Below are 22,378 nucleotides of genomic sequence, written 5' to 3'. Positions count from 1 at the left end.
CAGACAGTACCTTACTGTCCAGCTTCTTCATGGTGACCAGGTCCAGAGACTTCAGTGAATGTCCCGTGGGGGCGATAAAGTAGAGGCAGGCGTGAATCCTCGTGTCGTGGTAGTTGAAGAGAGAACGTTTAATCTTCAGTTCCTCTTGCAAATAGGCCTCAAATTGGGCGTCGATGTATTCCACTATTGGCTTATAGCTACAAAACAGAATATTTTGAAAATACTTTTAAATCAGCATGTTTCCAGTCTCAAACCTCTTTCACAGAAACATCATCAGTGGCTTTCTCCTAAAAGCTGGAGCCCAAGTTCCTTGCCTTGGTATCCAAGGTCTTCTGTCACTTGGCCCCTGAAAAACTCTCCAGGATCATCCATCTCTCCCACTCCCTCCCTGACAATACACAGCGACGACCTGTAGTGGCCCTTGTACAGTACATCTTCATTTGCCTCTGGCCCTCTGTCATGCTGGCCCCTGTAGCTCTAACAGTCTTCTTTCTAATATTCTCTAGGCTAACACTCATTCTTTAAAACAGAGACTATACATACATGGAACATGCTACCTGTTCCCCGACCTTTGCCCCCCTCCCCCCGGGTGCCCAGAGAAGATATTAATAAGAGGTTTTAGCATTCTTTCCTGCTGGGCCAAAACTAGCTTTGAAATCCATCTCAAAAAAGTGTTTCTGAAAGACTTTAACAAGTGATTGGCCCTGGTGCACAAAATGAAACTGGTTTATGACTTTGGGATATGGCATCACCACCCATGGGGGCCTTTCCTCCAGCCATTCCTCCAGAGACAAGGTGAGGTGCCTGTCTGTGCTCCCTTAAACCCTATACACACTCCCCAACTCCATCTAGAAATTGAAGAGCTTATGTTACCAAGATCTTCAAGATTTATTGGTAAACTCTGTAACTCTCTCTTCTCTTCACCAAAACATAGTTCAACTCTGTTTTGGATAATTGTGTATGACTCTATTAACTAACCATCAACACACTGTTAAAAGCATTTTAGGTCTACATCATCAATAAATCCCAACTTCTGCAGGGAGTAAGTCTTATGTTAGGTCACCGTGGGAAACCCATGAACTCTTTCAGTCTCCAAAGGGGAGCAGCTCAGAAGTTCATTTTAGCAGCAGAGACAGATCTATTAGGAAGACAAATAATCTACCCCAAACTTAGTGCCTTTCTGGGGAATGATTTAAATTGTAAGAAAAAATAAAAACCTTTCAACACACAGATCCCAGATCCATAAATTAAACTGAAACCTTGAATAGGCACTACAAATATTTCATAATAAACATGACAGCAGACATTCTAAAGGAAAAAAAACCAAAATCCCCTGAAGTAAATAATAATGCATTTATGATCAAGACTAAAAGCAGTCAATAAATACCTTATGGTGGTATTTTTCTTTGGTGATTTTATCATAATATACTGGTTCAATTTAAGCACTTAGAGTCTTTAGATATTAAAAAAAAAAGGTAAAATATGTAACTGTAATTTAAAAGCCCTGAGTCATAAAAAGTGAAATTCTAATAGAAAGGATAAGTGAGTAATTAGATTATTCTCTATTTTTCAATTTTAAAATGCAGGCTCGTACTACATAGCAATAATCATAATTATTATTATGGGATAGTTATATAGGATGGTGGCTAGAAAGATGGATTCAAGTCAGACTGCCTAAGCCCAAAATCTGTCTTCATAGTCCCTAGCTGTGTGGCCATTAGCAGGCCACTAAACCTCCCCTTGCCTCACTCTCCTCAGAGATAAATCAGGGACAAAACAGTACCTTTACCAGAGAGCTATTCTGAAAAATAAATGAGCTAATATAAAGGACCAGCACATAAAAGTACAATAAATTAAAATGTCCTGAATTAAAACAGAAAACCAAACCAGGAAATTTGTACCCACCCAGTTCCCTGGTGACTGTTCTGCTACTGAGCTCATACCTCTGGGGAAGTGGACCAGGCCATTCAAAGGAGGTCCACCCATGTCTGCAGGCTGGTGCTTTCGTTTCCTGACACTGGAGCAGTGTTTAGAGATAGATGAGGGTTCTCCCTAGCACCCTCTTAGCCCAAAGGGAGAAAAAAAACAGCTCACCACATTTATTCTTCTTGCCTCCCTAGTTTCTGAATTTAAAATGTCCTTGTCTCCTCTCAATACTAGCCTAAGTGCATTTCCGCTTTCTTACTTCTGGTTTTGATTTTTATCCTCAAAAGACCCTGGAAGGCATAATAACACTGAATTTGTTTTATTTTATTTATTTATTTATTTTTTTGCGGCGGGGGTGCTTTAAAAAAACAGTCTCCTTTATTTGGTGTATCTTTGTTTATTGTTATAAAATGATTATATCTTCCTCAGTGAAGGATGCTTTCTGAGCTGGATTCAAGTCATCTTTTGATCTCTCACATCTTAGGTTTCCCTTGCCTGCCCCCATTAACCACTCCTGCTAGTCTTTCAATCTCCCTCCCTCCACTCTCTGTGATCTTCCTGAAAAATCATGCTTTTTCCTGTGTCTCACTTTGCATTTATCTAATGACAAGTCACAAATGTCTACCTCAGTGAGCTTCAGATCACTTACCCAATTGTTTATCAGATACTTCCAACAGCTCTTCAAACCAAACTGTTCAATCCTGCACCCCCAACCCTCAAGGTGGTGAATGACAAGAGCATCCATACCACTGTCCCATCAGAGACCTGGGATTCAACCTGGAGACCTCTCTTATCTCACGTGCCTAGTCAAGCATGAAATCCCTTCTGTTTTACCTTCTGTATCATAAACAAATAACCACTATTTACCAAAACCACTATTCCCTAAGTCAACTATTTAATTATGTTTACAAAAGTTTCCTCTTGACAAGAAATAAGCCCGCCAAGTGATTTGTACTCCTTGTCATAATACAAATTTTCTGCCCCTTCCTTCAATCACTTCCTTTCTTTTTTTCTATCTGCATTCATGGTCAGAAAGACCAAGAAGCTTAATCCCAGCTGGCCTTTTTCTATCTTCCATTCACACAGAAAGGACACCCACTTATATTCTGTGTGGCCAATTCAAACTTCTTGATTCTAACCATACCGAGCTGAGGAGATGGAGGAGATCAAATCAAACTAGTGTGCATTTTTACATAATCCCCTTTTACAACATGAGTGTACTCCTTGTAACCCACTACTCATTTTCTTCATATGCTTCCAGACAGGAAGGGGGAAAAAAAAGCAATAAAATCACAAAGGGTGACCCTAAAAGTAATGGAAGAAGTTATTTAATATACTTTTCTATCCATCCAACCTACCCACTGATCATTCTAACACAATGGCAAACTTACCAAGTTTTTCTCTTATCTTGCTGTTAGTCCAAAACAACTTTTCTTACCCCTGCACTACCTCTACCAGAAATCATTAAAAACTTAGAATTTAACAGCTAAACAGCCCATATCACTTCTATTTTATAACTCTAATAAACATCAACGGGTTTTGGTTATTCAGGCTTTTCAGGACTATTATCACAATTTGTGATACCCTATGGAAAGTCCACCTCCCATCTCTCAAATGTGGGACAAAGTAACTATTCTATTTCCAGTTGGACAGCAAAATATAGTTTCCTTTCGTCTCCAGACCCCTTCCTTTTTCACCGAAGAATACAGACAGTCAAAGCAAGGAAACCCTTAAACAACAAGGAGTTAAACACAACAGGAAACCTTACCAGATCTCTCTTCCTGCCTCCTTCTAGCTAGCCTGGTCAAAGGAGATAATGATGCAGGAATGCTACATGTCCCAAGCCTATGTAAACAAACTGGGACATTCTTAAAGTCTTGCATCTATGGCAAAAAAAAAAAAAAAAAGCTTGCCTAATCCCCGAAGTAGGTAAAAATAATCATGGGTTACAGAAGGCACACATCCTTTCCCATGTGGTTACATACAGATGCAAAAATGCATATTCTACTTCCAATTTTTCTGATGAAAGCAGAGCTTGTCCGAATAACTATTTTTAAACAAGTGATTTGGGTTTATAGTCAACAGTGTCAACAATGCCTTCTGAGGCACAAGGGAATGGGGAATTTCAAATGCCATTCAAAGAAGTTATGCAACAGCTGTCAAGAAATTTCAGAGGGAAAAAAAATATTTGGTATCTAGGTTAGGTTAATATCATACTTCCTCTCTTCTAAATCTCCTTGGTAACTATTATTTGACCCAAATGAGTCAGATCAGTTCTTAAAGAGGACTCCAGCTGCAAATATGAGGCTCCACGTTGCACTAACTTCAACTATTTGCTGTTCAGGACTGGTGAGTGATAACCACCAGCCAGAGGGGAGGTCCCCATTCGGGGGAGGCACTGAGACAGTGACTCTTAAGCTGAAAAAGCACATGGAATCTTGGTAGCAAGATGCTAGGTGGAGAATGATTCTTACTCAAGTGGGAATCCTGAAAAAGTCCAATATAAAAGCATGATGTTCCCTAACCCCAGGGAGAATCTGTCCAGCCTGAGAGCTAAGGAACAGGCCTGGCTCTGGTGTGCTCTGTGACCATACAATGACCAGAAGCCTCTGGCACTCTCCCCAGCTCCCACAAAGCACTGTGCACTGTGTTCGTTTTCTCTCTCTCTCTCTCTCTTCCTTGATGCCAGGGTTTTCTCTTCATTTATTTCACTGGGCATTAAAACCAGCCTTCGGGCAGGCACCTCTTCTTCATGACTTGGCATTGAGGTCTCAAGCGAGGAGCAACTGCTCAGCTGCAGAGTCAGAGCTTAGCTGTCCCTGCCCCAACACAATGTACAGACAGTCCATTTTGACCAGATGCAAAATAAAATCTTCCTATCTAACAATAGACACAGGACAAGGTCTACTGAAGAGCATTTCAAGTGCTCTATAGATAAAGAGCTCGGTGCTCCAAGAATGAATTAAATGTTTCTCTCTGATTATTGAGATGCTCTGCTTCTACTTAAATCAGGAATTGTTAAAATATATCTAGACAATACACATTTTTACATAAAAATAATTCAAGTTCCTCTTTACAAAACACATGTATATTGTGTTTTGAGGAAACACAATTTTGAGGAAAAGTTAAAAAGACGAAAACTCTGATATTAATGAAGACTTAAACAAATATACAACTTATTTCTACACACTGGTGTCTTAAGGGGTGAGACATTCTCATAATGTCACTGCCCAAAAATGTCTCTGGAAGTCTCATTCTAGAAATATCTTTGGGCCGGATAGTTTCTTAAAACTCTTTTGAGAATGAATTTACATTTTCAAACAGTCAAGCTATCTGAAGTTGAGACTAAAGAACAGGACTGGTGTTGGGAAGGACAGTGAGCTAGATCTTGCAAGTAGAATTAACATGTGGGTTGTGCATTGGGAGGTTAAGAATTAACAGCTTCCCTTAAGCAAGCACAAACAGCAGCTCACAGTGAAAACCCAAACTTATATGTCCTTGTAAATGGGCTATATGTATTTTATAAAATAAAAACTTACTATATATTATTTTCTAATTATATCTTCATGCTTATGTGAAGAACCATACCAGTTTTAATGACTGATACACAAAGCTTGACTGGCAGCTAGGAGCCTCCATCTATACACAAACTACTGAACCAAAATGCTTTAAAAATAATTTTCTTTCTTTCTCTCTTTTTTATTTATTTTTTAAAAAATATCTCTAGTTGTAGATGGACACAATACCTTTATTTTATTTATTTATATGTGGTGCTGAGGATCAAACCCAATGACTCACACATGCTAGGCAAGCACTCTACAACTGAGCTACAGCTTCAGCCCCTAAAATATTTCTTAACCAGGCATAATAGCATATGCTTATAATCTCAGAGACTTGGGAGGATGAGGCAGAAGGTTCACAAGTTCAAAGTCAGCCTTAGCAACTTAGCATAGCCCTAAGAAACTTAGGGAGACCCTGTTCCCAAGCAAAAAAGGGTTGGGGATGTGATTCAGTGATTAAGCGCTCCTAGGTTTAATCCCTGGTACCAAAAATAAAAAGTATGTATGTATTAAATATATATCTAATTTCTTAAGTAGGTTCAACAAGTGTTTTTTCCACAGATGCACAGAATTCTGTAGCATCAATTACTCAATTATCTCTGCTTAGGAGGGGAAATTTTATTCAATTGACTGGAATCCTTATTAGTCTTCACCAAAACCCCAACTGCTCTTCAGACTCCATTTGGCAATTCTGACTGCAAAGCTCTGCCTAACAGAGCGGCTTCCCTCTCCAGAAGAGCCTCAAGCCATACCACTATCATCAACATTAAGATCCTATACCAATCAGAAATTCACTAATACATTTCAACAGATCATGCATAAAAGTGCTTTCTTCATTATGGAGTTTTAGGAGTAATATCACTTTTAGAGGTAATATCACAAAAGCCAGAATTACAACCTTAATATAACAATATTCTTCATCAAGACCTAACCTTTCACAATGTCCTTCCTCAGGCCTCCATGTGAGAAGAGGACTGTATGAAGTGTCAGAGTGGCAAACACCTAGGGTAATCCCTCAAAGTTAGATACATTCCTAAGGTCCATGGCTTGTCACCAGTCAAAAACCCAACCACTGATACAGTCTCCTAAATCCTGGGCTGTGGTTTCTTATGCAGAATCACAATGATTCTCAGTTTTCATCCAAATCAGTAAAAATTTGCAGATTAAGTCAAATATCTCATTCTGCCTCAGGGACTAGAAAAGCATAGCAGATATTTATTTCAAACCTCCTACTTTTTAATATTTTCTAATTTTGCATATCTAAAAAAAACCCTGAAAACCTCATTTTCTAGACTCTCTTGCAGCTAGTATTCTGGATGTGGCTTCGTCTCTGCCAAATGGATGCAGCCACCCAAGATCTGGAAGCAGAAAGTGAGCAACAGAGCTGAAGGCTTCACTAGGGGAGAAGCAGGGGTGAAGGCCCTTAGTTATCTGGGACAGATGTAGTAGAGGTTCTAGGATCCTCCCCTCCAGTGCCATGGGTCCCAGCTAGTTTAAGGTGATTGATGGTAGGCTTTCTGCAAACACTCTCTATACAGTGCCTGGGATATAGATTGCTTTTCCGCATGAGGAAACCCCAAAACCTGGCAAACACTTTTCTGGAAAAATGGCATAAGCCACCTTACTCCTCTAACAGGCTTCTCTTTCTGCTTAGACCACCTAGAATCAATTTGTTGTCTGGTTCTGACCTCAAGGAAGAATATTCTCAGAAAATTTCTTTGAGGACAAGAATGTCCTATCTTTCAGGTGACAGAGGATGGAGCCCCACAACTAAGAGAACACCAAAAATAATTCACCTTTGAAGTTACCTGGAATGGAACCTACTATCTTCCACATCTAGTTACATCCCCACAAAATCCCAAGACGCACCTGTCATCTTTATTTATCTGGTCTCCAAATCCCACGGTGTCAACAATGGTTAGCTTCAGCCGTACATTGCTTTCCTGAAGCTCATAACTTCTGGCTTTTAACCGGACACCTGGTTCGTTGTGTGTAGCTGGGTCACTTTCAAATTTGGTGTTGAATAAAGTATCCATTAATGTGGATTTGCCAATGCCTGTCTCACCTATAACCACAAAGAAAAACATCAGAGAATACGTCTATCAGTTCGATTAATCATGCTGGCAAAGTTAAAAAAAAAAACAAAGAGTCATGTTACCAGAAATCCTGCTGTGAAGAGAGTTTTTCCTATGTATGTCCTGAGGAATGTCCTACCTAGAAATGCCTCACTGAATTTCAGACTATTCAGCAGAAAAGAGCTTGGACTTAAAGACGTTCTTCTTCTCAGGGTAGAAAAATAGTACCTATGAGTTTGAGTGTGGTCAGTTTGCGTATTACAAGGATACAAACTATATCTTTATCTTTCCTAAATGTTGGTATGCTAAACTGAATTACTTAAGGGGAAAAACTATGTTGTTGAATTTGTTACTAAACAACAACAAAAATTCCATGTTGTAGAAAAGAATTATTTCAAAAGACTCTCCTGACCATAATAATTACTTTATGCCAAAAATCTATGTCAAGAGGTTCCTACTATTCCCCTATGAAATAGGTACCATGGTTTCCTTTCCTCCAGATGAAGCACTAAGGCTTAGAGAAGTATCTTGCCTGAAGTTATATTGCACAGTGTCAGAGCTAGGGTTCTAATCCAGGTGTGTGCAGTTCAGACATTGACCTTCAATCAGCACAGCATCCTGACTTTACTGTTACACAGAAAACTGCCTGCCTGGTATTTTCCAGATATATTTCTTTTACTTTTCTTTCTCTGTTCAGCTGGAGATAAGATAGCCAACATTTGTTAGTCTTCCCTGTTTCCTGGTCACCTTTAATGATAATGAAATTAAATTGTGCTAAGCCATACCACTACCATCAACATTAAGATCCTATACCAATTAGAAATTCACTAATACATTTCAACAGATCATGCATAAAAGTGATCCACTTTTAGGGGTAATATCACTTTTAGGGGTAATATTAACCTTATTATTTTACACTGACAATTCCAATTCATAAATGTTTATCAAGACCCTCACATGTACAAAGCATGGGGGCAGACACCTGGAACAACTCTACCAATCCAATGGTGGGACCCAAATGTGGAGCCATGACGAAGTTCAGCTCAATCTTCAAAATGGGACCAAGCAATGGTCTCTCTTAATTCTAATTCTGCTGTTAAATCAAAGATAAAGTGGTTGAGTATGTGGAGACAGAGAGGTAGAAACTAAGAAACACTAACCAGAAAAATGCCTTTTTTGGTGTTTCTTTTTTTATTTTTATTTTTTCTTATCTAAAAAATTTCTCCAATTTCTAGGTCAATTGAAACATGCCAATGGTTAGAAGCCCTTTCAACAAATCTTTATGCTGATGACATTCCTGGAAACATTCCCTTATTTGAAGGATTGCAGTAATGACTTTTAGGACGCTGACATCCCATGGGAAAAAGAGAAGCTCCAGAATCTGTAGCCTTAGGGCTACTCCCACAATAAGGACAAAACCTGTTAATTAGAAGTTCTGTGTTATACTCACTGCTTTCCAACATAATCCAAAATTAAAGTAAGATGGAGTCTTCCTAGATGCATGTTTTCTTTGATTAGAGGCCCTCTGTGGCTTGCCACTTACTATGATTGGTTTATATGATAAGAGTTGTTCAAGTGCATTTCCCTTACTCTTTAACCTTTCCCACTATGTCCCTGATCTATCTAAGATCACAGAATTTCCTCCTTAATCAGCTTCTGTTTAGCCAATATTTTTCCAGTGCCAAGATTTGTGCTAAGTTCTGGGAATACAACAATGAACAGGGCTAATGTCTTAGGATCTGGTCTAGAACACAGCTGAATAACAGACTCTAATTTATTGTTATGAGAATAACATTCCACATGTCTACCATGACCACATTCTTCTCATGAGCAAGACCAGACTTTATACCCTGTGACCTTGTGAATTGACCACAGATAAGTGGGCCAGGGCTCGGCTCCTGACCTGAAGACAATCACGCAAGCCTGACTGTTATACATACTGCGCCCATCCAATCGAAACGTCTCTATTTGAAGGGGAGACATACAATCTGCACACAGTGTAGAGGCATGAGAAAGGAAAGAGGTAGAGAGAGAAGGAAATAAGCAGAAGCCATGAGACAGCAAAGGCTTTTATTAAACAGAAGCCGCACTGTAGATACACCACTAGCTGGGAATCTAGGAGAAGGAGAACAGATCAATACAGTAGAATAAAGTATCAGAAACCCATTTATTAAATTAATACTTGAATACTTGCTATATAACAAGCGTAGGTGTGGGGATAAAGGTTTGAACAAAAACAAATAATGACACTGCCCGCAGTTCTGTAATATAATGTCGTTCCAGATTGTTCTGAGGTCTGGTTATGTTCTGTCTTCCTTATTTCCCTGAATACTCTTACAAAAACCCTCATTAATACAATTAATCACAATTCATGGCTTAACAAATCAACTTTAAGCAAAACAAAGTTACTGTGTAATGGATAAGAAATAAAACACGGTTCCCACTCTTAAAACGCTTAGAATCTGGTAGGCAACTCAATACGAATAGTACTTGAGTCAGTGTAAGCACACATTGTGCGTGTAACACTCTCCAGGATAGCCAACTTCTTTATAGGATTTACCCATTTTCAGGTCATGGACATAGGACACCATCAGAGCACCTTTATAAAAATCTCTCCAAAATGTCAAAGGTTCTGTCAGTAGAAAGTGATCTACTTAACTTTCATCTGTTTCCCTAAGGACAGCAATAAAGACTTCAATTTACATGGCAAGAATTCTAGGCTCCTTAAATAGGAATGAAATTACCATCTCCTTTACTAGGTTGAGAATTACTTAGCACACATGAATCCACAGCACCAAAACTTTTTTTTTTTAAGGCATGGTAATCTTAATGATCATTTACATTAAGGTGGAAATCATGAACAATTAGCATTCCAGGCCTTACTTAGAGCACAGGGTTAATCAATGGGTTGAAAAAAACCACTGTTCCTCTAAATTTCAGAGTGTTTTGCTTTCCATTTCCATGCTCTGCGCTTTTGAGAGCCATAATTAGGCACAGCAATGCTAGCAGCGGTGTGATTCACCAAGGCAGCTCAGTAGGAAATGACAGTTCTGGAATAAAAGGAATTAGCGGAGTCTTCAATGCTTTGGCTTTTGAGACTCCTCTCTGAACTTTGAAGGAAGGGCCTTGTCTATACTTTTGAGGACCCACAAGAGCAACAAAAAAGTGTCTTTCTAATTGAGTAACTCAGAGCCTATGAGGTAGAGGTTCCAGTCCAAACCAAACAACCATAACAATATGTTCAGAAAATCAATGACTCACATAGACTTTGCAGAAGACTCCCTAGAAGAGTACCAGACACACCCGAGGCATTTATTAAAATTAACTGAAGATAAAAATGAGATCATGGTAATAATTTATTCTGAGATTTGCCACTTTGGTAGATTTTTTTGGTTTGTTGTTTATTCTGTTGTCAATTCATCTGCCTAAACACTTGGTCACGGGAGTAATTAGAGAGTCACTCGTGAAGTGCTATCTGTGGTTTCTGTTTTCGCTGCCGCCCCAGTGCTAGCGGACATGCCGCCCACATCCCAGGGGAAAGCATCCCCCCTCTTCCACTCTACTCTCAGGCCTATCTCACCTATCAGCTCCAAGGTGGATATGAAAAAAAACATCGGAAAGATTGTATTATTAATTTAATTAAAAGGTGACTGCCAGTTGATCAAATAGTTGATGTATGATTTAGCCTCCTTGGCTCTAACTGCCAAGCCTGGCTTCTCAGGAAAGTAATCAGGCTTGCTAGTCTGCCTGCCTTCTGTACCAGACTGAGTCTAGATTTTATTCTTGGATGGAGCTGGGTTAGCAGAGAGCTGTAAGCCTATAAGCTGTGTTGTTACTCCTCACGCCTTCATCTTCAATGAAACCTGCCCTAGCACAACACCACCAGCCTGCACCGGGAACTTGAAGGAACAGCCTATGACATGTCACATCATCAATCAATTGCACTGATTTAGAGAATACCCCCAAATCTAAACAGCATATTTACCCCATCTCTTTTCTGAAAATCCATGAGAGAAATTTCCAAACTATATCTTTGTTCGTTTGTTTGTTTTGTTGGTGCTAGGGATTGAACCTAGGGCCTCATACATGCTAGGCAAGTACTCTACCACTGAGCCACATTCCCAGCCCCTCTAGGTATATTTTTCCAGAGAAATTATCTCTGTTTTTATATTGTGGACACTATAAATCTGACATTTGTTAAACTATTAACTGCTATTTGGCATGTAGTATGTGCTCAATAAATAAAGGATTTATTAAACTAAAGTGTAGTGTAGTAGGGAGTAGTTTAACATGTTGTAAGCAAAACAGGGAGTGGGGAACCATTAACTCCAGGGTATTTTGTTATCTGATTAGCATCAGAATTCTCTTCTGAATAAATGAATGAATGAATTCTCTCCGTGCTATGACCACTAAGTTGAGAGACAAATGTATTCCCTCACAAATTAATTGCTATCAGGAAATTTGAGCTCTGACTCTGTTTTTGGCTTCACCTTACTTTCTGGAGTCGATTTTATCTTCATTCATTTTACCTTATAAGCAATGCATAACTTTTCCTGGAAAAAGATGGAACTGCAATTTTTAAGATTTGATTATTAAGCCTCACCGTTCATGTTGACACTTTTGGCCTTAATTAAAACAACCTTAAACGTGTCTGTTTTCTATTCCTCTTCTCTCATCTCCTCAAAACAATTAAGCTTGAATTTAGAAAAACTAATCTAGTTTCTAAATGTACTACTGATTTTCTTTAACTCTTCTATTGAATTTGTTCCTCTTCAAAAGCAGAAATATCACAATATCTTATTCATCTTTCTGTGTTCACCAAGAACTGACACACAGCTGGATCAATGCAGATGAGTCTTCTCAGAGCATTATCATTTTGGAAAATGAATGAGAAAGATACATACATTAAAATGTTGAAAAGAGGCTGAATACTAGAATCTAATTTAGATTCTTTGGAGAAATACCCCCCGATAAAACATAAAGGCTTTATTTAAACTAAAGTGTAGTTTAGGGAGTAGTTTAACATGTTGTAAGCAAAATAGGGAGTGGGGGAACCATTAACTCCAGGGTATTTTGTTATCTAATTAGCATCAGAATTCTCTTCCTAGGTAAGTGAAAACTTTTCTCGCTCTATTGCATTTATTCCCAAGACTCAACAGAGATCGGTTCTAACAGTGGAAATTTAATTCAGGATTTCTGAAACTAGAGTAAATTCATACCAGGATCAGTTTCTGTCTTGGTTTTTTCCTCTGCTTTCTACCTATAAGCTCTTGTTACAAAATGAAATTATGACTCTACAGCCTTTTTGATAAAAAAAAAAAATTTCTTTAATAGAACTGTAACTTTTGTATCCTCAATCCCCTTCCATATTTATCACATGAAAGTAAATATCACATGGTTATAATGTATAAAAAAAATAGTAGGAGGACAAGTTGGAAAGAAGTGACTATGAATAGTCTTAAGTTAAATATGACACCTAATCCTGTTTGTGGCTGTCCAAATGTTTTGATTGTCTATAACATTTCTTTATAGATTCTAACTATAAAAATCATTGACTGACAATGGGAATTATTTCTTATGTAGGTATTTTTCTTTAAAATATTTGTGGTAAAGGGTTTTGAGGCATTCTATCCTGAGAATACATTGATAATTTAATGCTAACACCATATCCCCCAAAGACCTAATGGCAGCTTTAACCAAAGGCTTCTGTATTGATCTATTTTCTGTTACTATAATGAAATGCCTGAGGCTAGAGAACTTTACTAGAAAAGAGGTTTATTTAGTCCACAGTTCTGTAGGTTGCAGGGCCTGGTGCCAGCAACAACTCAACTCTGGTGAGGACCTCATTGCTGATAGCACAACAATGGTGGGGACACGCACATGACAGAAGAGATCACATGGCCAGACAGGAAACCAAAGAGGCTCGGGAATGGCCAGACTTGTTCTTTTGTAATAACCTTCTTGAAAGAACTGATTCAAAGGGCCCATGAGAACTCTACTTTAATCCCAGAGCAGTTCCCCCAATGACATAAGGACCTCCTACTACCCCTCAACTCTTATAGGTCTCACAACCCTCAATATCATCATGCTGAGAACAAAGTTCCTAACACATCAACTCTTGAGGACTACATTCAAACCAAATCCAAAACACAGCCGACTCCAAAGGGCTATGGAAATAGGAGAGTTAAATATACTGACATGGAAAGATATCCAGGACTTATTGTGGAGTGGAAAAAAGAATATAAACAGCATGATCTTATTTGTGTAAAAGCAAAACAAAACACACCTAGGTAATTGTGAGGGAGCTGTTTTTATCTGCTTAGTAGGTGTCTATCCATGCCCAATCTCCTTTCTCACAATGTCTTGAGTCCCTTGTTTTGAAGTGGACTGACCCCACCTCCTAGTCAGCCTAGGTATGTGACCCAGTCCTGGTTAGTCAGAGAAATCCTGTGACATTCAGCAAGACCTGTCATGAATGGCTTGTTCTTTTGCTTGGGGTTGCGAAGCTGGTAACTGCTGGAGGCCAGACTGTTGGAGGAAAAGGCCCAAACGTGAGGCCCAGCAGAAGCAAGCATGATCGCAAACCAGAAATACAGCCCTGAGGACACACTCTGACCCTGGAGCCAGCTGTTCTTAGTTCTAAGATTCAACATATTACCTTTTTAGTGTATGTTGGGGACTAGGGGGAGTCTCAACTGCATTTAAATTGGATCTCTGTGATTCTCTATGGAAAATACAAGAAAGTTAGAGAGATGCCACACTGCTGACATTAGAGAAAGAGTAAAGCATCCAAGAGCCAAGGACTGCAGGCAGCCCGTGTCCTGCCCTGGAGGGTTCCCTAAAAAGACACCGCCCTGCAGACCCATATAGACTTCCACCTACACAAGTGGAAGATAATATTATGGTGGTGTTAACTGCCACCAGAAATGATTTCTTATCACAGAAAGATGTAGAAAGCTCCTGGAGGATCCCACATGCTATCACTATGGAATGGAAATGGGAGTGGGAAGTCAAAGGGGGAAAGTTTATAACTTTCAAACTTTAAGTATATATCAAATCATTAAGTTTGAAAAAAAAACTAATCTTAACCATATTTAAGGGTGGAAACATAATACAATCTAAGAATCCCAGATATTCTCACCCACCCAGGGAAGTCAGAATAGCAGGTGCTTACAAGTCTAACAGGACAGCACTGGTGTGGCCTGTGAGGAAATCCAACCTGCATCAGAACTGTGCTGTTTAACACGAGAGGCTGGCCACTGCACCACTCACACCACACAGCTGGTTAGACCTGACCCTTCCACCTAGTCCAGTTCCACTGGCAGGATTTCCACTACTATGCAGGAGTCAGGACACAGCTTTCAGATATGTTCTTGAAGTCGATTTTGGAGACAGGGCCGGGGAGGTTTGAAAGCCAGAACAGTAATTGCCCCAAGATTACAATTTAGCATAATTTTCTACAGAAAACCAACAAATTGCTATGCTAATGAAGAATTGCCCTGCTCTGCAGTGAGCATGTACCAAAAGACAACTTATTTATGCTACTCTGTAGAACTAGCTGCTGTGCAGGAGATCCCCTGCTGAATTTTAAAAGGCTTTCATGCAGGGAAAGGAGCAAAGCATGAGAGTTGGCTGCTTTGGCCATTTCTCTCCAGTAATTTCCTTATCCAGTGCTTAAGACATAATGCCAGACAGCAAGCTGGCCCAGCGCACCGGGCAACTACGGCTTCCTATGTTACGGGCTTTCATAATGCCCAATGCAGAGGCCACAGGCTATGAATTCCTCAAGAAGCTTTTGAAAAAGAAAAACATCTGCTCCCCCAAATGCCACTACTAACAAGTCAGTCAGTGGTGCGTCTCACATTGAATGCACACCTTTTCTAAATGCACTTCATTTTACTTGGACAACAGAAGTAAGTCAAATTGAAAGGAAGACCGCTCCACTTGGCCACATACAGAAGGGCTTTGATCTGTCTCAAGTGCTATCTAGATGCAAAGAGAAATAAGGCAAGAAAACACTGCAGCCCAAGCCTCCCCCTGCTGTTTAGCCTGGTCACAGGACGGTGACCAGTAGAAGATTTATATTTTAGAAGATTTATATTTATATTTTGGTTTTCTTCTTTTTTCTCCTTGTTTTCTACTTTCCTTTTCTTAATTTAAAAGCTGGTTGCAAGTTCAAAGCCACCCTGGGTAACTTAGTGAGACCCTGCCTCAAAATTAAAAATAATAATAGAGTGGAGATGTAGCTCAGTGGCAAAGCACTTGCCTCACATGTGTGAAGTCCTGGGTTCAATCCCCAGTACTTCAGTCACTCCATCGAGGATATGGCTAGAAGAGAAAGAAAATACACCAAGGCTGGAGGCCTGGGCTAACATGTAACATTTAAGGGATCTGAATAAAATATACTGCAGATGCATGTCATCCTTTGGACTTTTCCATCTGTCTACCAAGAACAAACTAAGTCATTTTTAGATCCCAACTAAAGACAGAAGGCTAATTCAATAATTAAGGTAAAACATTTATATTTTTATTAAAACATTTATATTAACATTTATATAAAACATTTATATTTTTATATCTGAAAAAAAATTCAGATATAAAATAGAATTTTTAGACTGTCTTCTGTCCTAGAAGCAAAAGTTTTAAACAGCATAAGGATAGTTAAGTAGTTAGAGTGCTTTAGATTTCACTTTCTGCAGGTAGTATATCTTAAAAAGACTTCAGTGGAGATTATTATTTCACTATAATCAGAAAAACCTACAAACAGATTCTAGTCACAAATATATATATAACATAACATAATCTTGAAGGGGGTCCTAGGCATCACACCTTGTGCCTGCTAGGCAAGTGCTATGCCACTGAGCCTCATCCCATCTTTTAGAAGCAGATTCTTATAAAGCTTTTGAATATTTTTATTGCAGGCGTCTCAGTTCTTTCTTTCAACTTTCTATAGTCTAGTTAGGGTCCATGTCCCACTCCCTACCAAAAAATTAAAATAAGTATTTTAATAACCATATTAAACTGATATCGCTTGACCATGTGACAAAAATAATAACTGGAGTAACACCTCAACACTTAGAAAGCATTTGCCCAAATGCAACTCTGTCTTTACAACAATGTTACCTATGTAAAGCAAGTATTATTTCCTTGCTTTCCCAAAGGAAAAAGAGTAAAAGCATCATTTTCCTTATTTCCCTGAAACATGCCCCTCTGACACTCACCTGCCAACATCCAAGGGTCAGATGCCCTGCTGGGAAGCAGGTGACCAATCACTTACCAACACACAGGATGTTGAAACAGAATCCTTGAGAAGTAGACTTGTTGACCAATTGGTCTGGGAGACTGTCAAATCCAACATGGCCAGAAAGGGACAAGTTTCGAAGCTCTTCATTCTGGAATTTCAAAGAAGAAACATTTGAGAGGCCATGAACTACACCACCAAACATAACATATTACAGACATTACCTCTTCCCTTCTCTCCTTGACATGTGTAGACAGAAAGAGACTGCCCAGTGTCTACACCCTCCTTGGCTTCTTCACAACAGAGGGCACTAACAACTCCAAAGCCATGCTCTTTCCACAATGTCACAAAATCTCCTTTCTAAAGCAGACTGTATCCCAGGGTGCTTCGTGTGTTATTGTTTTTATTAGGTGTACTGATCCTAAAAAAACATAAGCTTCTAGAAGTGCAATTTCAGATATTCATTAAGTAACATTAAAAAAAAAGACTAACCATTTTGATAGTGTCCATCACTCAAGGAAAACTTTCAATTTATTTTCAATGCATAGTTAAACAAACCAACACTCTTCCAGATATATAAAGGAGCTTTCAGAAGCTCACAATGGAGGATATATACTCATTACAATTAAGGCAATGTTATAACCACCATAATGCAATATATTAAAAACTAAGAGCACAGACTGGTTCCTTCTCCTCCATTTACTGTGCAAGCTTAGTGAGGGCTTCTCTGCTCTCTGCACAGTTAGCTAGCACAGGCTTTGTACTCCCAAGAGCTTCTCAGAATGTACTGATGGACACCGGGATAAGGTAGTTATCACACTTTAAAAAGTTAGTAACTTATACTGCTTTATAAGATAACGCTGACTGCTTCTACAACTTTATGTGTGTCTCATGAGTGTTATGGATAATGTAGGAAACCTTGCTTTCCTGGGGAACAGAACTCACGGATGGTCCTTCAGTTGTAATACCATGATTATGTTTTACAATTCCAGAATCTGGATACTGAGAGTCTTCCCCTTGAAAGCAAGATTCCTGGTAATCTGGCTGTGTCACCAATGAAATTTACATTCAAAATACTGAAGTCCAGGTGAGGAAATGAGCCTCACTGATCCTTAAAAAAAAAAAAAGAAAGAAAGAAAGAAAAGAAAAGAAAAAGAAGAAAAAGGAAAAGGAAAAGGAAGCCAGGCATGGTAGCACAAGCCTGTAAACCTAGCAACTCAGGAGGCTGAGGCATGAGGAGGAGTGCAGGTTTTAGGCCAGCCTCAGCAACTTAGCAAGACCCTGTGTCTCAAAATCAAAACTTCACCCGGCTGGAGATGTGGCTCTGTGGTAAAGTATCTCTGGGTTCAATTCCCAGTACCACAAAAGGGGGAAAAAAAAAGAAAAGTTTTGCATGGAATTACTTACTCGATGATTTTTAAAGACTGGTTTTCACGACCCTATTTTATATTATATAATTATGAGAATGATTTCTTATAATAATCAAAGACTGAGACTCCAATTTCAAATTCCTATGGTTACTATACAGAGACAATAATGTGACTTCATAAACGTAGCAATTTAATGGGTTTTAATGGTTTTACTAACAACAATGTCTAAAATCCATACCAGCTCTAAAATTCTGATTCTGTGAACTAAAACTAAAACCCAACACACTGTATGAATACCATGCTGGCAGCTGCAGGTCTGAGGTCAATAGGACACAACAGATGTCTAGTCTATGAATAGTTTCCTTGAAACTTGCCAACAGCAGCGAATATCAGACTCAAGAGCAGCCACTTATGCTTTAACAGGATGGCATGGTCCACAGCCCACCAAACAGCTTCGGGAGCAGGCCCAGTGGGCAGCAGTCCTGGTAGCCGGACAAGCCTCCTACCAACAGTGGACTTCTTCCAACCCCAATTCTAGTACCTGCCCCTTCCTCTTCAGATACCTCAAAAGTTCAGACAGCAGGTATTTTTAGGGTGTTTACCACATCCGCCAAGACCTGGGGGAGGAGGATTTGAAATAAGTCCTGGGTTATATTTAAAACTGTTTCCATCACAGCTGCTGCTGTGCACCAGGCTGGGAGTCGCCATTGCAACAGCTTCACTCTCACCATGCAGACCTGAGCAGCTGGGGAATGAATGGTCTGCACATAGAAGAGGCGAGGAAGGACCCCATCCTGCATTCCCTCCACTCGCCATCACAATCATTCCTTTAATTTCTGGGGGGCTGGGGAGTTACTGCTGTGGATTCTAGCTTGTTGGGTTTCTAGAGACCAGATATCCACCCATGAGCCAATCCTAGGACAGAATCAGAGTTAGTAATTATAGCTCTCATCCCAGAACCCAAAGCTCAGCATCTCATATTCTCACCGTTTTCCAAAACATGAGAAACCACCCACACACCCACAGTGTATTTTTATACCCATTGAAAACCACATACAAAATGAAGGGCTATAAAACATTTTGGTCTTGGAATTTTTGAAATTTAAAGTTTCGTCTTTAGAGTCTCTGCCGTCTTTGTGAAATAAAATACGTAAATTTTATAATGCTGTTTGTTAAATTTCAAAATTTGAATCGAATTCTCTCCCCAGTATTAAAGGAGAGTCCCTGCCCTATCAGCATGTGGTGGTCAAAAAGGAAATAGAAGTTCCTCCTCTGGTGCATGAGCGATCTTAAAAACCGGAAAACACTGGAGGAAATGCAAGGAGTGGCTCAGAGCAATTTACCTGGTGACTCACACACAGCAGCTGAACTGAATTCCTACACCCAGCATTTCAGGGCACTTTCCTTAGCTGTCACTCACTATCCCAGGAATGCAGGATCTCATTTGAGTCTATAGTCCCAGTTTTATATTCCTACATTCCTAATACTATCACAGATCTATAAGTGACTCCCCCAATTTTACCTCCAATACTGAACTCTTCACCCAGTTCTTGATTTTTATCATAGCAGGGCTGTTTTCTTGGGGTTTCCTATCTACACTGCAAGCTGATGTTCACAAAACTGAAATCATTTCCTTCTAACCCCAGCGGTCCCTATTTCTGTTAATACTATTGACTTATGCTGGAAACCATCTCCCCTACCACCATCAACTCCAAAGGCTTAGCAATGCTACATCCTCCCCCACTCAACTCCTACTAACTCCACAGCCTCCCTGTCTCCATTCCATCCTTCTCTAATTCTTTTTCCCTCTATATCTTGTGGCCAAAGGCATCTCAGTACTCACAGGCTGCCAATACAAACTCCTTGGCTTGCCACCTCAAGTTCCCCAGGGGCTGAAGCCACTTCACCCAGGGAGCACCTGGTGCTGCCGTTAGACTGAATTACTCCCTGTGCCTGGGACCACAAACCCAGGGATCTGCCCCTCAGAAAACAGGGACTCACACTATTTCGTCTTATCAGGAAGGACCTCATACCCAATATTAACGCATACAAACCTTCCAGATTCTACTGAAATTCTACCTGCCAAATCAGTTCTATTATGAAATCTCAGGAGGAGTTTCAGTGAACACTTTTCTTGCCAATGAAAGGAAAATCTTGATTGAATAAGGGTGGCTCAAGCTATTTGACATTCTGTGATCATCATCATAACGGCTAACATTTATTGACCATCCCCATGTTCCAGAAAAGCCCCAAACACAAATGAACTGATGAAAATAGAGGAACACTAGTTATCTGCCCAAGGTCACACAGCTAGTAAAGCTGAGGAGCTAAAAACTAAATGCAGGAAGTCAACATCAGGCCAGAATCCTTGCACTTGGTCACAGCTATCTCGTGGTTATCTAAGTTTCCAAGTAGCCCCAGACATCACAGTGCCTTCTGCTGCTGTAAAAACCCAGTGTTAAGATAGGAGGAAAAAAAAAAAGTCTCTAAAACCTTAATTCTTTGGCAACCAGAAAGGTTGGAAATCGAGAATTAGAATTGGCAAAGTAGCTCCAGGTCTAGTTTCACTGCTCCTGGCAATGCTGAGACCCACACTTTGATTTTTGCAGCTGTGGCACGTGAAGCCCATAATATAAGGCTTAGGTTTAACCGTTTTCAAAACAAAAGTGCCAATATGAAGCCACTAAGTAAGTAACTATAAGACCTTAATTGATTTAGCCCTTCATTAGCTAATCTGTCTAGGGAGGATTTGTTATTAGATGATTTCTATAGCCCACTACATCTTAAAAAGGGCTATGACTAAGAATGATGCAAAACAAAATAGCTGGTCTTTAACTGGATTATTTCATTTTTCTCTTTTTAGACCATCTCCTCTTAAATATAATTATTTACTAATCCATTTAAAAATAGTACCCAAAGCACTAAGGGAGCTAAAATGCGTTATTTTTGTTTTTCACTAATAACACTCTTCTTAACTCCAAAAAGTTTTACAATGTAGCAGTAAAGACAGAACATACTAAATTTACTACTACTAGGAATAAAAAGTGGCAGATACCATGACCTCAACTGTATGCAGCCAGGGAGAAATAGCAGCTTTTGGCTACAGAAATGCTGGGGACAGTTCTTAGGAAGGCTAAACTGCCCCATTCTACCAGTGAAATAAGAATGTGGCTTGCAGAAGCCTTCTACATAAATGCTATCTCTGCCTAAAGGAATGTATACTCTGAAGTTTATAATTGAGAAGTTTTTTCATGATGTCCAGCTGACTTAATTATTGAGACAATTATAAAACAAATTATATAAGAATGTGTGCCAACACCTACTTTCTGACTATTGCTATAAAATGTTCCACAGCTCCAAATCTTGGTTAACCAGAGCAGGACAGCAAAAAGCCTGGAGTCTGATGGATCTGAATCCCAGTTTTGCTTTTTCTCTTTGTTCTGCCACCAGTAAAAATGGAGCACTTGGTAGGGTTGTATTTAATAGGTCTTGAAGAAACTTGTGTTTCCCTTCCCTAAATTTCATGAAAGAGACAACTATAATTTTAAAATCTGAAATGAATTAGGAGTTCTGTTACTGCTGCAAAGCATTCCAGGAGAAGCTGCTGATCAGCAAAGTGCTTGGAGTAAATAAGAAATTAAAATCCAAGGGGATTAACACACTGAACAAAAGAAATCAAGAGACAGAGTATTCTAGCATGAAGAAAATCCACCTTCTAATAAGAGACTCTTAAAAAGGGGGAGGCAAAAATAAGAAATACATTCCTGTTTGCAAAATCAAAGGTTGAACAGCACCAACATCTTCTAAGGCTGGAAACCACTCTGGATTCCCCATCTTCACTTTTGTTTCTATTTTAATCCAGCCTAGACTTTTGAGATTAACAAATTGGATGTGCCCAGATGGATTCCGTTCACCATACTCAAACTGGTATCCTTTGACTTTAATTTTAAAACTTCAGTGCTTCAGGGTTGGATGTGGTTGGGAGCTTACAGCCTTTGATCCTTATCAGCAGGCAGAAGCAAGAGAGCACGTTACTAAGGTGACATTTTAACTGTTTAATTAAAACAAATTAAAATTATGTTTTCATTTGAAAGCAAGGCAATTTTTTCTTTAAAATCTGAAATTACAAAGCAAGGTAATTTTTACCTTTAACATCAGAAATTACAATTTAAGTTTAGAAAGACTTCCCCATTTTTAAATTTAAAT

At 39.3% G+C, this 22,378-nt stretch overlaps 1 protein-coding gene across 13 annotated transcripts in view; it reads right to left on the bottom strand.

Annotated features, from left to right (window-relative positions):
* SEPTIN11 (septin 11) overlaps window positions 1-22,378 on the bottom strand; it is a 182,661-nt gene that overhangs the window by 116,798 nt on the left and 43,485 nt on the right. For all 13 annotated transcript variants that reach the window (XM_081303774.1, XM_081303775.1, XM_081303773.1 and 10 more), the window contains exons 2-4: window positions 16,839-16,953; window positions 7,356-7,551; window positions 11-197 (exon numbers count right to left, since the gene is read on the bottom strand). In XM_081303774.1, coding sequence (XP_081159900.1) covers window positions 11-197; window positions 7,356-7,551; window positions 16,839-16,953 — 498 coding nt within the window. The remainder of the gene's footprint in view (window positions 1-10; window positions 198-7,355; window positions 7,552-16,838; window positions 16,954-22,378) is intronic.

Source organism: Spermophilus citellus, assembly GCF_964194105.1.
Source record: "Spermophilus citellus genome assembly, chromosome: 8".
NCBI classification, from domain to species: Eukaryota; Metazoa; Chordata; class Mammalia; order Rodentia; family Sciuridae; genus Spermophilus; species Spermophilus citellus.
Note: the sequence above shows the minus strand (reverse complement) of the source record. Positions and strands in the feature narration are given on the sequence as shown.